This window comes from Camellia sinensis, chromosome 8, assembly GCF_055761805.1.
Source record: "Camellia sinensis isolate YWXY chromosome 8, ASM5576180v1, whole genome shotgun sequence".
NCBI lineage: Eukaryota > Viridiplantae > Streptophyta > Magnoliopsida > Ericales > Theaceae > Camellia > Camellia sinensis.
In genome coordinates, this window is record NC_138968.1 from 11,005,636 (window position 1) to 11,021,821 (window position 16,186).

At 35.3% G+C, this 16,186-nt stretch overlaps 1 protein-coding gene across 4 annotated transcripts; it reads right to left on the minus strand.

Annotated features, from left to right (window-relative positions):
* Positions 1 to 475: 475 nt before the first annotated feature.
* LOC114299065 (RNA-binding protein 2) lies at positions 476 to 14,700 on the minus strand. 4 transcript variants are annotated; one of them, XR_003642192.2, is made up of 7 exons: positions 14,498 to 14,700; positions 10,310 to 10,431; positions 9,985 to 10,213; positions 9,833 to 9,894; positions 9,656 to 9,737; positions 1,199 to 1,364; positions 476 to 1,066 (listed from the first exon to the last, which is right to left on the minus strand). XR_003642192.2 is itself a non-coding variant. In XM_028243736.2 (7 exons), the coding sequence occupies exons 1-6, from the start codon at positions 14,577 to 14,579 to the stop codon at positions 5,764 to 5,766; spliced, it is 681 nt and encodes a 226-aa protein (XP_028099537.2). In that variant the 5' UTR covers positions 14,580 to 14,699; the 3' UTR covers positions 5,292 to 5,624; positions 5,747 to 5,763. The 4 variants fall into 4 exon arrangements, 1 of the variants encoding a protein (XP_028099537.2); XR_014337348.1 differs by having other exon boundaries at positions 1,199 to 4,345; XR_003642193.2 differs by having other exon boundaries at positions 1,199 to 1,350; positions 14,498 to 14,699.
* Between the last annotated feature and the right edge of the window lie 1,486 nt (positions 14,701 to 16,186).

Consider the following 16,186-nt stretch of genomic DNA (forward strand, 5'->3'; position numbering starts at 1 on the left):
GAAGGTGAACAATTGCAGAGGGGCAGTAAGGTGTAAGTTGAAGGCAATGCCATTGTTTCGATGATAAAATTGTTGAGCTCATAGACGCCAATGTAGCAAGAGAAGCTCTGACGTCCTTAGACAGGATATTTCGATTGGTCGAATTGAAACAAAACAAATTATGGGGTATCAGCACAGCTGCCATTAGTTGACATTACTCAATAGAGGAACTAGTAGTATGAAATCTCTAGCTGCCAAGACGCTACCTCATTTGAATGTCCTACATGATCAGTCTTCTTTCTTTCTGCTCGAAACAGGCGAGGATTTTTTATACCATTTATGCAAAAAATCGTGCACTTTCTTCTTCTGATAAATTGATTCAATTTATGTTTCCATGAGACACGTGGAGAGGGTAAAAAAATCTTTAAAAAAGGGAGACCACAGAGAACATTTAGAATACAATTATGGAGAATGGGTCTAGAAAGCCCTCAAAAAATTTCACCCAAATGTGTCCTCTATTTATCTTAGGTTGTATTTGGATCATGAATTTGGATAGAAATTTAGATAGAGAAGGAAAAAGCGTGAAATATTTCATTCACATTTCACCAATTTTTTCTTTTCTTTTTCTAAATCCCTACCAAAATCCATCAACCAAATACAACCTTACAACCTTGGGATATCAATAAACACCAGTCTGTTAGAGTATAATTCTTTTTAAATAAAAATGAAAATATTTACAGAAGACATAATTTTTTAAACAGCTTGAAAAAATAACAGGACAGATGATCAACTGATATTCCTTAAATCATTTTCTGACAAGATGCCAATGGGTTGCCTATCTGGACTGCCACTGCACCATTGAAGGGCCATGAATATCAACGCCAACACAATGGCTGTTCCCGCATTAAGACCACCAGAAAGGACATGACATGAACAGAGGCATCACAGAAAACACTGTCCACAGGGCTTGCCCACTCGCTGTTAGGCTGGCAGCAATGTGGTATCGTGATGGTTCCTGTCAGCCACCATGCAGTTGACTCGTATACAAATACTGACACGAGTGTGAAATGTTTGCAGAAGGCACCACCTGGAATGTGATCAGTTTTAGCTTGCAGTACAAACATTGTTCTATTCTAGGTTAGAATCTTGGCACAAAAGTAAAAGAATTTCAAGGAAGAAAAAATTTGTCTCAAAATGTCCCAAAAATGGGTTTGTTTACCTTCCATTCTATTGATATGCACTTGCTGAAAGTCGAATCAAACACCACCATATGTGTACATGACAAAGAAGGCGCTCATACGTAGAGAAACCATATTTCCCATAAGCATTCTCGTCATTGTCGTCAAGATGAGATTCAGAATCAACGATGTTCTACATATCACATACTAAAACATTTTACATGAAATGAGCGTTGCAAAAAATTATCGGAAAATTATTTGTTTTTTTCCCATATGCCACTGATGAAGGTTGAGGAATAAGTGGGTCCTCATGTAGAGCTCTGCTCTGAAACAGTTACATACATGCCTTACAAACTTAGATAGTGAAAGTTCACAAAAACAATGAAATTGGACAATAAATAATTATCAAGATATGGTCGCCTGAATAATGAGACTTGAACCAAATTACCCTTAATGTTGGAGACTCATAATTTAACATTTATAATTCACCTTTAATGATAACAAATTAAAAGTTGACACATAACATGTCATGCCATTGTGGATAAATTTGGAGAGACTTTTTAGAAGTCTCAATCTTTCCGGTGTAAGGGTTAGTTACACAGAGACCCCCTCAACTTTTAGTGAATATCATTTTACCTCCCTCATTTATCAATCCGTACATCCTGGCTTCCTCAACTAAAAAAATATATCACTTTCAACTCTGTTAGCCACCTCCAAAAGAAATGTATTTGTATAGTCTTCAAAATTGAGGTGATCAACATGTATGAATTGATAAATGGATAAATATGGGAGAAAAGGTAATATTCACTAATAGTTGAGGAGTCTTGGTGTAATTAACCCTGGGTAACTATAATCATTCATGATAATGAGCTAGTCTGATTTATGCAGCTACAAAAGACAAAAAAGCCACCATTGTATATCATCTATACATATAAACATGTTTTGGCCAGACAAAAGGCAATTATATTATTATTTCAGAGAATTTCAAAATTTTCTCAAGTTCTGTCAACTTCAAAAACTGCTCGTTACTTACCCACCCACCTATGGCTAGTAATCCAATAAGAAGACTATCAACAAGACACAGAGAACATCCGAAACCAAACTGCTTAGGATTATTGCATTCGAAAAGGATTGTGTATCCTATCCTATTTCATATACTATTTTTCACACAAACCCCCCCCCCCCCCCCCAAAAAAAAAAAACCCCCTCTTTTTTAATATACTATTCCCTCCTTCGTTTTTTTTTCACAAATTCCTTTTCAACCATTTAACTGGAGTTCAATCAAATACACTCTAATCTCCCCATTTGTTTGGCGCATATTTGACAGATTAAGTTGGATAAGATTATAATTATGATGAAATTGAATGATAAGATTATTAGTATAATAGTACTAGGTTGGAGATGTAAAATAAATTATATTTATTTGTACATTAGTATAGTAGTATTAGTTAGTTGAGACTAAATCTATGAACTTACATAAAGGCTCTTATCAGATATAAGATAACTTTGTTGATTTTATAAAGTAAGGCCACGTTTGTTTGGCGGATTAGGTTGGATGGATTGTTTGTGAAATGATGGCTAGTGAAGAGATTGTTAATGTGAGGATTGTTAGTGAAGGGATTAAGTAAAAGTGTGTTTGTTTTGATGATAGTATGAGAGATGGTTAGTGATAGGATTATCAAATTATTTTTATATAAAATAAATAAATAAATTATTTTTATATTAAAAAAATTAAAACAAACAAGTACACTCGGTAAAAATATATATATATATATATATATATAAAAAAAATAGATTCAATCCCCCCATTATTTTTCTATTCCCACCCAAAACTCAGCCAAGCTAAGATTACTAAGCCCCTTGAACCATCAATCTGCCCTCCCATTTCACTACCAAACATGCTGTGAGTGGGACCCACAGCCATGAGTCACTCAAGCCGCGAAACAAACATGACCTAAGAGGCAAAATTGTTTTTCAACCACCAATCCATGAGATTGGATTAGCAGTCCCAACCCCCAATAATGCTAGTCTTACCATTGGAGGGATTGCTAGTCCCATTCTATTTTTCCTCAAAAAAACATGGGTCAAGATAAGGTCCAAAGAATACTAATCTAATCACCAAACAAGCAAATGTGTACAAAGGATTAGATTGGAGAGAGAGAGAGATAGAGAGACCTGGGAGTTCACGAATTCCCCCAATGACAAAAACATACCAAATAGTTTCATTGATTAGAAGTCACAAAATTTCAAAGCATTTTGTTCTCAATATTTAATGAGTTGGAGAGAGAAGCAACTGACACCTACATGTCTAAATTTAAAGAAATGCAAATGTTGTTCGGTCTGTGTTGATAAGCAATATATGATACTCGCAATCTCAGACTGACTCATATTATCAATTACTTAAAATAAGATAGGCTCTCAATAGTATTTCTTGGCAATCTAAGAACCAACAAGAGATCATTTTTTTTTTTTTTTAATTTACACTTACTGTACAAAACAATGGCAACCCCAAATTCATTATTTTATATTCCTTGAGAAATATCACGAAACTATTTGGGAAAAAAAAAAAAAAGGCCAAGATATACATATATATATTATTTTTCAAGCCAATTTACTGCAGTCCTCTTTCTAAAGCATCCCCTAAAATTTTGATTGACAAACATAGAAAGGCAACAAAAACACAACGCTGTCCAGCCACTGTTACTGTTTCTTTCTTTCTTGTTCACGAGGCTAAACCACTATTGTTGTGTCCCCCTAATATCCCCCAGGTTACAGAAACTCCTCATAGTACCAACGATAGAGGAAGCAACCCGCTTGCAGTGACGGGGTGACCTTCACAATAGAAATTGGACAATTATCCCTACCCTCAATAGCTTTTGAGTTTACGTCCATCCCACCCTTGACCTACTGCAATGGCGATTTCAAAATGGGTCAGGTAGAGAGGATTGTAACGTGGATAATTTTAGCATCCTGAAACGAGACCCTGTTGCAGTCATAACAAGGGGGAAACCAAAAATTAAGTCCTCACAACGGTCTTTTTCATCAGAGTGATGCCCTCATCGTGAAACTTTGCAATATTCGATTGCAATCATTCCTCAGATCAATGTAGACTTCTAAGATCATGCATGCCTCTGAAGCGTCAACTGGATAAGTCAAATTCACAAATCAAGCTGCTTTTCTTCATTCATCTACAGCAAAATTCCGCTAGTTAGCACATCCAAATCCTATTAAAAACTTCCCGATCCATTATTCTGGCACCAATATGACTGGTTTAAATGATCGATTAAAACTAATATGGGACAAGTACACCCTTCAATGATTTTGAGGTTAAAATAAGAACAAGTGAATGTCACAGCCTAAGGCCCCATTTGTTTGGGGTTATGGGGAGGGGATTGGGTTTGATAGTGGACCTAGGCAAAGCCTTCCCACATCTTTAACAAAGCCAATCACCGTTACTAGTTTCCTCCATAATTTGAGAGCATTAAACACAACACTACTTGAGATTAGGACCTCTTGCCATCGTAACGCTGCTCCAACCGAGCTAAACCCCTTGAGGTGCATCTGCATAGTCATGATTTTAACACCCCAAAAAGATCTCATGGGGCATTTCATTATTAAAAAAATAAAAAAAATAGTTATCTATTTCCGAACCACAGAATTCCAGAACGATGACTCATGCTACGCCCACCATGTTCTTCATCCATCCACCTACTAGAAAGTCCTCACTTCCAACAGCAATTAACAGAATCGAACGCATCAGAATTGTTTGTTGTTTAATTCTCATGAAACCCATTACAGCTGTTTGCCAAGAGAATGGTGACTATATCCAATGTCAAAAAAATATTTGTAACAACTTTTTACGCCTTCGTTTTGATAGATTTGAGATGAAAACAAAAGGGAAAAATACTTGAAGAAAGCAAAATGTTCGAATTTTGCATGGCAAAAACAAACATATGAAAGAGGGGGCCTTGACCACCAACCTACTATTTTTGTTGCATAGAAAATGAAAATTAAATAAAGGCCAAAAAGGGGACCCTTTTTTTAGTAGAACTATAGATAAATAAATAAAAATCTTTGGAAACAAGCAAGACAAATAAGAAGCAAAATGCTACAGTGTCCATCGCACAGCCACCATTGCTCATTACTAATTATCCATATATATATAAATCCAAATATGAAATCCTGATCAAAGGACATAAAAAGGAAAAAACCAAATATTTTGTTGTGAATCAAAATATAAAATATAACAGTACCAAAGTCTACTGAAAATGTATTCAACAGAAATTAAAAATAAATAAAAAAGATAAGACGCCTTATAACTTGAGCAACCGACCCTCAATAATTAAATCCCACTCGGTACAAGCTTGTCCTAACGAATGCGCCAACTCAGGGAAATGCAAATTCTTGAAACTCCAACGCCGTTGATTAATCTCTCGCTATCACAAAACTCGCAGACTCAAGTGGGTCCTACACAAATGCGGGGTTTCACAATTTAGTGTGATTTGTCATTCCAAAATATACTTCCTTTAATAGAGCCTGATGGCCATTAATAGCAAAGGGTCGAACGCATGGGGGATAGTATTTGTCACCTGTAGAAACACATAATTCAACGCTTGCCACGATGCCCACCACCTGACCTTGCACCAGGGTAGCGAGCAAACTGCAGCTGTAAACTGACTGAGTCACGGTCATGCTCATCGAATTTATAACCTGCAAAATTGAGTTTGACTATTTCACGCCATGCAACTAACCACGCAGTTGAACCACGATTATGGATATCATCATATAGGTGACAATTAGACGTACAATTATCACTTCAAATCAAATACAAAAACTCACTCGTATGAAACGTTCGTCATCACTTCCCAGTACCCTAAGGTCATGTTTGTTTGGACAAACTGGATTGTGTATCCTATCCCATGTTTGGATTGGCTCAGCATTTTGAAAGGAATTGGCAAAATCTTATCAATTTTGCAATTTAATTAGTCTAAACGTCTCCTTAGTCCTCCATTTTGTATCCCACCTCTCTTGGGATCCAATAGTCCCACATATGGGGTTGCTATGTCCGGAAGGACTCTTAAGCCAGACCCCAATTTTCTTAGCCAAACATCGGATCGGATTATACATTTTGTTGGATTATTGATCCAATGTCAAGTCCATGTCCACCCAAACAAACATGGAATATGGTCGCAATTGTAGGTCCACCACTTATTATCTGGTTAGGCAAGGATATGGACATACGAGCAAATGGAAAAATGGCCATGGTGGTAGGTAAGTACAGCCAGGTATTGTGTTGTCAGAGATCGATGGATTAAAAGCACACAGTAAGGTGGAGTGTTGTTGGCAGGGAAAATAGGTCAAGGTGTCGCTAAACATATGATTTATTAACAGCATTGTTGTTTTGTTAGACAAAACAGCACTGCATGTCTGACAAGTGATCTGAGAAGCCTCCTTCAGCAATCCAGGCCTATAGCACGTGCATAGACAAGGCACTCATTATCCTAGCTCTCAACATTGAGTTTTTCACATCAACTTGAAAAATTTGAGCAACCAATATTAGATAGAAAAGTTTTGGGAATTTTCATAATTTGGCATATTTATTTCGGAAAATATCATAAACTTTGGGACTTTAAACACGTGAAAATCTACAGTTCTTTATTCTTAATAGCTCTAGGTGAAAAAATTTATATTGTCCCAGTAAATTTATTTTCTTTCTATTTTAGTTTATTATATTGTTAAAACTGATTAGAAAATCTGATTTTAATCAAAGAAATGAGGTAATGTGCTGCAGAAAACAAAAACAATAATCAAGGAGCAGACTGATCTTCTTTTTCAGCTCAAATAAGTCATGCCCAAAAGGAACTTTGAGATCCCTAGAACTGATTAGTATGGTTCTAGATTTTGCATGGATTTTTCTCTAAGTATTATGAGGTAAGGCCTTAGCACAACATTAAACAAAAAAATAGCTTCACAGCAAGCAGGTGAAAGGTTTCACACATCTAACTCTCCCCATACTTCAAATTCAAACTAGGGGTGAAAGAAAAGCAGGTCACACCGATTGGACTGCCCAAAACTGACCAAAGCAATTGGTTTTGGTCGGTTTTTTATTACTCCTAATCTGCTTGGATTTTTTATGAACAAAAACTCGATTTTCAATTATTTTTGGTTTTCAAAATGTAGGAACTAATATCAACCAAGCCAAACACCCATATCCCTCTCTCTATATATGCTATAATTATCTCTCTTTTGCACTTTCCAAAAAACCCACATTTTATACATAAGAATCTCACTTCCTAGTAAAAATAAACCCCTCGTCCCTCTCACTTCATCCATTCATTTCAGTCATATTCTCCAATGAAAGAAAACCCTCTCTATCTCTGTTCATCCATTACACCTCTCAATTCTCTCGCTTTTCTTTCATCATCTATCCACTTCATTTTGTTTTATTTTTTTATTTTTTTGATGTCCAAAACACTCCAAGGCAGGACCCTTAAGATCTACCCTTACAAGCCAAACTAGGGGAAGCTAACCAATCCAACTAAACCGTCGGACTTCCACTTGAGTAGTAAAAGATTCGAACCCTGGTCAGTAAGGAGAGGAGCAACCTCCCTTACCAACTAGGATGGCCACTTGGTGGTACTCCCTCTCTTTTCTCACTCTATTATTTCTTAATAATTTCTATCCGCCTGTTATTCTTTTCCCCACATTTTATTCAACACTTTCCCCTCTCTCCTCTTTCTCATTTTTTTTCCCCTCTATTTGCTATCATCTCTTTCCCCAGTTTCAGGTCTCCCACCTCTCCACTACATTCTCTTTTCACTCTCTACCCCTTATACTACAAACCATCAAAATCCAATTAGTGTATAATTTGGAGCATATGTTTTGAAGCTTGAGTTGTTGATTCCACAGTGGTCGACTGGACTGTGAGGAATCCATGGCTTCTAGTGTGTTCAAGCATGAAGAAATGAGCGAAAGAGATAACCCCACCAACATTCATTGAGTTACTGGTTTCTATGGCAAGATCCAACACAAGATCTATCACCTCAATGATTTTGGACTTGGAAAATTTTTCATCAACTATTTGAATTTTTCTTTTGCAGATCTGGAAATGTAAGTCGTACATCTCATTTCCATATTTTGATTTCGTGGTTGGTTTTTCTCTATTTATATGTATATCTATAAACGTATTGTGTGTTTGTACGCAGTTGTGGCTGGAAAATGAATTCTCTTTCTTATTCTAAATTTTCCAATTGATCAAACCAACCAAACATAACCGTATTGGTACACATCAGTTCGGCTCAGTCATTATTGGTATAGTCAGCGTCGGTGCTTGTTTTAACAGAACTGATAGATCCAGTTCAGCGTATACCACCAGACCGATTGGGTCAGCGAGAATGTTTCACTATAGACTACAAATCACACCGCCTTGTGCACTACGCTGCCCTTTTCTATTTTTTTTTTTTTTCTCTCTCTAGGTATTATGTATGCCATACATTGCATACTTGAATGTATAAAATCCAGCTATGAAGCATAGACACAGGACATGGATACGACACAATAAGACACAGACATGTCAACACAAAAAATTCCAAAAAAGTATGACATCGACACAGTTCAAACATGGCACAAATATTATATTATCTAAAAATATATTACATAGTTATATATGTCCATAATATATGCAAAATTAAATAATTACTTTATATTAAGTAAATTTTGTATCTAATTCTCTTCCATTAAATTTTAGACTATTGAACCAAAGTAGTTAAAAATCAGACATATGTAATTGTGACATTTCCTTCATGCTCCTTAGCCATTGCTAATACATTCACATATCGTTTCCATTTTTCATTTAATTTTATGTGAAACTTCTATAAGATTATTCTTAATAATTATACTTTTTTTAAGGGTATAAGATAATTATATCAAATTCTCAAACTAAAAAATGTAGCTAATTACATCAAATTCTCAAACTTAGAAAATTATACTTTAGCAAATTTCCAATAAGTGTTGTTCTCATTTATTTTTTAACGATAGACATTGTCAATAATACGTCACAAAATGTGTTTCGGATGTCTCTAAAATTTTATTTTTAATTATGGACATGGAAAAAAGAGTACCGGACACGTGTTCAAGAGTGTTCAAGGAGTGTTGGTGTTTGACACAGACATGCCACATTCTTATAAGTGTCCATGCTACATAGATTTTCAAGCCACCACGGTTTAATTTCAACAATTATCTATATGCATATAAAAAAATAAACACATCACCACCACAGTTCAGCAAAAGACAGTCATTCCCTATTCAGATCATCATAAAGAACATATGAGATCTCACTGGAAGAAAGAACTGAACCATAAAAACATAGCATGGGATGCATCAAATGTAGCAAAAGAAGAGACAGACTAGAGAGTTCAAAATTTGCAAGAGGATGTGACACTGCAGCAGATATTGCCAGAACTACTTATATATAAAAGGAATGTGCAACTAAAGCTCACCTTGCAAAGCATCCTTAGCAGTGGCAGCATGGGCTGGACTCACAAAATCAACAAAACAAAGTACCAAAGGATCATCCCCAGACTGCAAGAACCATTTATTGATGAGATACTAATTATTGATTAGCACAAAAGTTTTAAAAAAAATGATTACGAAAGAGATTAAAAAGGAAAACTTACACGTCTTGGTTCCTTGGTCACCAGCCTCACTTCTTTGTATCCTACGAAAGGGCGAAAGATATCTACAACCCAAGTTAAGGAACACAGGTACAAGCTAAAAATGTAAAGCAAAGCATTAAAAGAATAAAAATTATCATATTGAGAAAGGATACGAGAAACTTCCCTTCGTGTACAGTTTGCAGGCAAGCCCTCCACAAACAGAGTACTGCTAGCATCAGAAGGAAGTGGCCTGCCATCTCCCAATCCCATGGAATGGCTTTTTGTGGTCACCACTGGGTTTGATCCCAAAATTCCAATCCTCCGTGGGTCATCAATAGAGGGACCACTTAGTCCACCACTCAAAGGTCTAGCAGAACCTCCCCCACCATACAATGAAATTTGCTGGTATATTAAACCTAGTATTAGATCTACATATATAACTACAAAAAAAGTCACAATATTGGCACCCAATTTAGAATATGAATAAATAATATATACCGCACTGCGCATGTAACGATCATAGGATGCTCCAACAGAGTCGGAATCTCCAATAAAACGGTGTTTCACTCTTTCATCATCACGACCAAAATAGCTAGGAAAATCATGACCAAGGGAGACATCTACAATTTTAAGCAACAAAATTTCAACAATCATATGAGAAGGAGGGTGGTGCCGTAAGTAGCATAGACACGGACACGCGACACGACATTTACACGACATGGACATGCCAACACTTTGATTTTGAAAAAATGCAAGACACGACACGTTTAGGACACATTAAAAATTTATATATTTATAAATTTATTATATCTCATATATGAATACTTTATTCAAAAATAATTATAAAAAAAGTAATATCACCTTGTTTGGTTTTGATTGATTTTCTAAAAATTGAGTTTTTTGTTTTTCGTATTATTATGTTTTCAATGAATTTTTTTACTATTTTAAGTAATTTTTTTACTTTCCACATGCACATAACTTAGATGCACCTAAAAAGTAAAATATTTGTGAAAAAATATTTTAAAAATTCAATAAATACACAAGCATACCAAAATGCACCGCATTTTTGTATATTTTTTGATGTTTGATGAATTTTTTAAAATATTTTTTCTATAAATATTATACTTTTAAGTGTATATAAGTTAGCTGCATCTAAAAAAAAAAATACTTAAAATATTTAAAAAATTTACTAAAAAAAACACAAGTAAATATTACACTAAACTTATTTAAAAAGTTACATATTTTTCATAATTGAAACGTCAATATAACATTCACACAAGAATTACATTCTAAAGAATACAAAAAAAAAATTACAGAACATTATAATACATATGATGTATTCATCTTATAAATGTTTCAAAACATAAGTTTTGTTTTGAAGAATGCAAAACATTGTAATTATGAAGTGATTCATCACATAGGACAAATCTGGAGGGTTCAAGAATTGCCGCCGAAGTGTCAATAAAGTATCCAATAATATAAATATGATTTTTTAATTAAGAAACGTTGAAGAAGTGTCAGACATATTTTTAGAAGTGTTTGAAGAGTGTAGGCGTTCGACATGGGTGTCGGACCTAACATGCTTCCTCCCTAGAAGTGACCGTGCTTCTTAGGTGGTGCATGTAGCTGCGATTGGGGGGAGAGGGTGTTTGAAGAAAGAAATAGAAAAAAAGAAAAGAGCAACAAGATGGAGAAATCAAAATCAAAGTTGCCTCAATTTTTTGAAACCAAACAAGGTAAATATTACACTAAACTTATTTAAAAATTACATATTTTTCATAATTGAAACGTCAATATAACATTCACACAAGAATTACATTCTAAAGAATACAAAAAAAATTACAGAACATTATAATAATACACATGATGTATTCATGTTATAAATGTTTCAAAACACAAGTTGTGTTTTGAAGAATGCAAAACATCGTAATGATGAAGTGATTCATCACATAGGACAAGTCCAGAGGGTTCAAAAATTGCCGCCGAAGTGTCAATAAAGTGTCCAATAATATAAATATACTTTTTTAGTTAAGAAACGTTTTTAGAAGTGTCGGACACGTTTTTAGAAGTGTTTGAAAAGTGTCGGCATCCGACACGGGTGTCGGACCCGAAATGCTTCCTCCCTAGAAGTGATAGTGCTTCTTAGTTGGTGCATGTAGTTGCGATTGGGGGGAGGGGGTGTTCGAAGAAAGAAATTAAAAAAAAAAAAAAAACAAAACAAAAAAAGAGCAACAAGATAGAGAAATCAAAATCCTACAAAGCAAAGGATCACCATTAGAAACTGAGAGGCATTACTGAATACTTTTCCTTACTGCACTACTTTTTAAAAAACAAATAAACATATAAGTTTTCACAATATAAGAGTACCCGAATATAACTCATAAATCTCACAAACAGCCAAGTACTACAAGCCAAGAACTACCATGTTACTCCTAATGGAGATGTTGAAATTGCTCTTTAGGGAGGGGGATAAAGAGGGAAAAATTCACCTTACCCTTTGTGGTATGACCCCAAAAAGCACTTTGCCTCCTTGTGTTTCAAAAATAGCGAAATACCCCCCTATGTGGTTTTCACCTAAAGTGCTACGGTAACATTTCATCCAAACTAACAAAATATGTGCTTCCCGCGCCAGATTTGAGAGTGGGAAAGAAAAAAAAAATAGTCAAATTCAAAGTTTTTAAAGTGAAGTGAAAAACAAAAACGTTATATTCACCTTTAATCTTAAAAACCCCAAACCTAAACTATTCACCCCTCCCACCACCACCTTCCCAACTTCTCGCACATCCCCCATCTCCCCCACAACCGCCAAGTGCTAATAGCCAAGAACTACCATGTCACTCCTAATCGAGATGATGAAATTGCTATAAAATAGTTTTTAAAAAAAAATCAATAAAGAGGGAAAAACACCTTACCCTTGTGGTATTACCCCAAAGCACTTCGCCTCCTTCTGTTTCAAAAATAGCCAAATACCCCCCTATGTGGTTTTAACCTAATGTGCTACCGTTACATTTTTCTTCCAAACTAACAAAACATATGATTCACACGCCAAATTTGGATGGGGAGAGGAGAAAGTTTAGTCAAATTCAAAGTTCTATATTGAAAAGGACAAGCACCACCCTCATCCCCCCTCCATCTCCCCCACAACCTCCCCTACTACCACTTCAACCTCCTTCGTCGTCCCTCAACCTCCCTCCTCCCCAATCCAATGATGCTTTCGAAGTTCAAGGAGAGTTTCAAACTGCAACTTGTTGTGATTGGAGGGATTGATAATCTTTCGGCGTCGGTGTTCGCCAAGGAAACAAAGAAGAAGAAGGCACTTGAGATGAAGTTGAGCTTGTAAAGAAGTACGGTTATGAGAAGTTGGGAAGAAGTTGGGGAGCTGTAATCTAGATTTATAATTATGTAATCCATATGTATAGATCAATAATTCATTTCGAGACCTATATCTATAGATCTGTAATTCATTGAATGGGAATGGTGATTAACATTGTGTATATATGTATTTCTATGTATATATGAAAATATATAAATGTATAATAGGAAATGTTATTAAATTAGAGATCGTGTAAGAAAGTTAGAAATTTATGTAAAGAACTGTTATTTATTCCTAGATCTATATCTATATTCATAGATTTGTAATTCAGGGAATGAAAATGGTGATCAACAGTGTCTATATATGTAAATATAAATGTACAATTGGAAATTTAATTAAATTAGAGATTATGTTTGAAAGTTATAAATTTATGTGAAGAGCTATAACTTATTCCCATATATATTCATCATAGAAATGTAATTAATCCATAGAATGAAAATTGTCATTAACAAGTGTGTGCACAATTGGAAATGTAATTAATTCCAGTTGCATGAAGTGGGGACGGAAGAGCAAGGACATATAGAAGTTTTAAAGATTTGAAGCACCTATGGGAGCATGTATATAATTTATATATTTAAAAGCATACAAGTAAAGTTCAATAAATGCGTTGGCGCATAAAGGTGAGAGAGATAAAAACAGCAACGTGCACGGGTTCGGAACAAGTCATATATCTTGCTTAGCAACGGAATCAATGAATCATTAGCCGAAACGATACTCTCAAATGATGAACTCAATCACTCTAAACTCACTTCTATATTTTGCAGGCAGATCTAGGACAACAAACTTCGAGACAGCTAAACAAACCTACCAACCCAAAAAACCCTAAGATTTCAGACTCAGGAGGTTTTTATCATAAAAAATAACCAATATCCTAACAAATTTAAACCACATATGTACGTGTGTGTGTGTGTGTATGCAGATAGGCATTAATCCATTAACATCTGAATCAAAATCTGAATATTTATGCTGAATTGGATATAAATAAATGGAAAGCTCACTGCTCACCTCCACTAGGTCAAACAGTTGAATCAATCACAGTTTTAAGACGAACTATTTCTTTCAAAATTCGTAACCTCAAACAACGGAAAATCAAAGATTGGAGACTTCTAACTTATTTGCAATTTTTTTTCTCGGCCAACAGACGGAGAATTAATGGCCTATCACCATAACAGGAAGAAAAAAGAATAAATCAAAACATCCATCTCGCGAAGCCGAAACCCTAGCTCCTCGGCCAACATGTGTGTACCCGAGGGCGTGCACACACATATAGATAGATAGATAGATAGATATAGAGAGAGAGAGAGAGAGAATACCGAAATCGGAGCGAGAGCGTTTCGAGAAGAGAGAAGGAAGAGTTGGCCTCCTGTCGTCTAACCTCCGGTAAGAATCCTCCATTTCAGAGAGAGAGAGAGAGAGAGAGAGTATGAACAGGTCGAGACAAGCTGGTTGCGATTCTTTGAGGAGGAAAGTAGCCCTGTCGCGAAACAAGCAAAAGCAAAAGCAGACGAAGCAAAAAAAGGGTCGATCGGTGGTTTATAGGCATCATTATTGGGCCGGGCCGAAAAATTGAGCCCATGCGCTCTCCTGGACTAGGCCAAGTTTAAATTTTTGGCTTTGGGTTGGGCCACATTAGCTCACTCGAATTATCCCAACTTACAATTCCACTTTTACCTTTATTCATAATTTTTTAACTCTCATTTTTCAAATCCTAACCCTAATCACCTCCGGTAATCACAACTATTACCAACCACCTCTCACCACCACTCACTTGGTCGTAACCAACCACCACATCCACTAACAAGCACCCACATCCATTACTTCATCATCGTAGCCCATCTTTCAACTCCTAGATCTTCTTTTTCTTTTGTAATCACAGAGAGAGATCAAGTGAGAGCGAGAGAGAGAGAGCCACACAGAAAGAGATCTTTACCTTAATCATCACCGCTGCGATTGCGATCTTACAACGTTCACAAGAGAGAAAGAAAAGAAGATGAAGAAAGAGGCGAAAACGTGATGGTTGTGGCTTCAGCAGTAATGATGAGTGGCTGCGAATGTGGTGGTTAAGACGGTAGTGATCGCAATGTGGTGACACTGGTGACGATCAAAAATGCAGCAGCGGAGGTAAGCTAGCAGTGGTGGTTGCTGAAGTTGGTGGGGGATGGAATTAAGGTTAGGGTTTGGATTAGGGTTAGGGTTTAGGTTTGGGTTTGGGTTTGGATTTTGATTTGGGATTAGGGGTATAATTGTTATTAAAATGGAGGTGTAAAGAGAAAATTGAAAGGTTTCATTTTGTTGAGTGGGGATTTAAAGAAGTGGGGGTTCAAAATAAAAAGAAAGGGATAAATAGCCGTCCTCATTTTAAAATTTTAGTTTATATTGTATTGTAATATAAATTTATTAATAAGAATAATACATATTAAACATTAAAATATAATATAATTTTTTTTCTCATGATACACTCAAATTAGTTATGCATATTCTTCATATTCAACTCTTTTCATCTTATTTCCCAAGTTTTAATTATTTTCTTTTCATCTTTTTCCTCACTTCAAAACTTAAATCTACTCAGCCTTCATTTGGCATCCCAATCTTGGGCTAAAATAACCACAAAATAACAAAATAGGTTAAAAAATCAATAACACAAAATGTCACATCTAAATCATAATTATTTCATTTTTTCTCTCACAAAAGTCAAAAAAACAAAAAAACCTATCACAAGCAAGACTTTTTAACCCAGACTAAAATGACCAAATAGCCAAAAAGCCAACACACATCCCAAACGAACCCTCAAGCAAAACTCACTATTGTCATCAATATTATTGTTTCTTATTGAAAAAGTAAAATAAAAAAATTGAGTCGTGAAAAAAGACTGATTTTGTGACAAAACTCAGATTGTTATATCAATTTTATTTTCAAAGCTCAACTTCTCACTACTCCACGTTTAATAATAAAGATTAAAATTTTATTTTGATATTTTTTTAGATAGTAATATTTTTACAAAA

Coding starts and splice junctions, on each gene's coding strand:
- LOC114299065 (XM_028243736.2), bottom strand. CDS start 14,579: ATGGAGGATTCTTACCGGAGGTTAGACGACAGGAGGCCAACTCTTCCT. Junction 9,895..9,984: donor TACACGAAGGGAAGTTTCTC/GTATCCTTTCTC, acceptor CTTGGGTTGTAG/ATATCTTTCGCCCTTTCGTA. Junction 5,868..9,655: donor TGCTAAGGATGCTTTGCAAG/GTGAGCTTTAGT, acceptor TCAATTTTGCAG/GTTATAAATTCGATGAGCAT.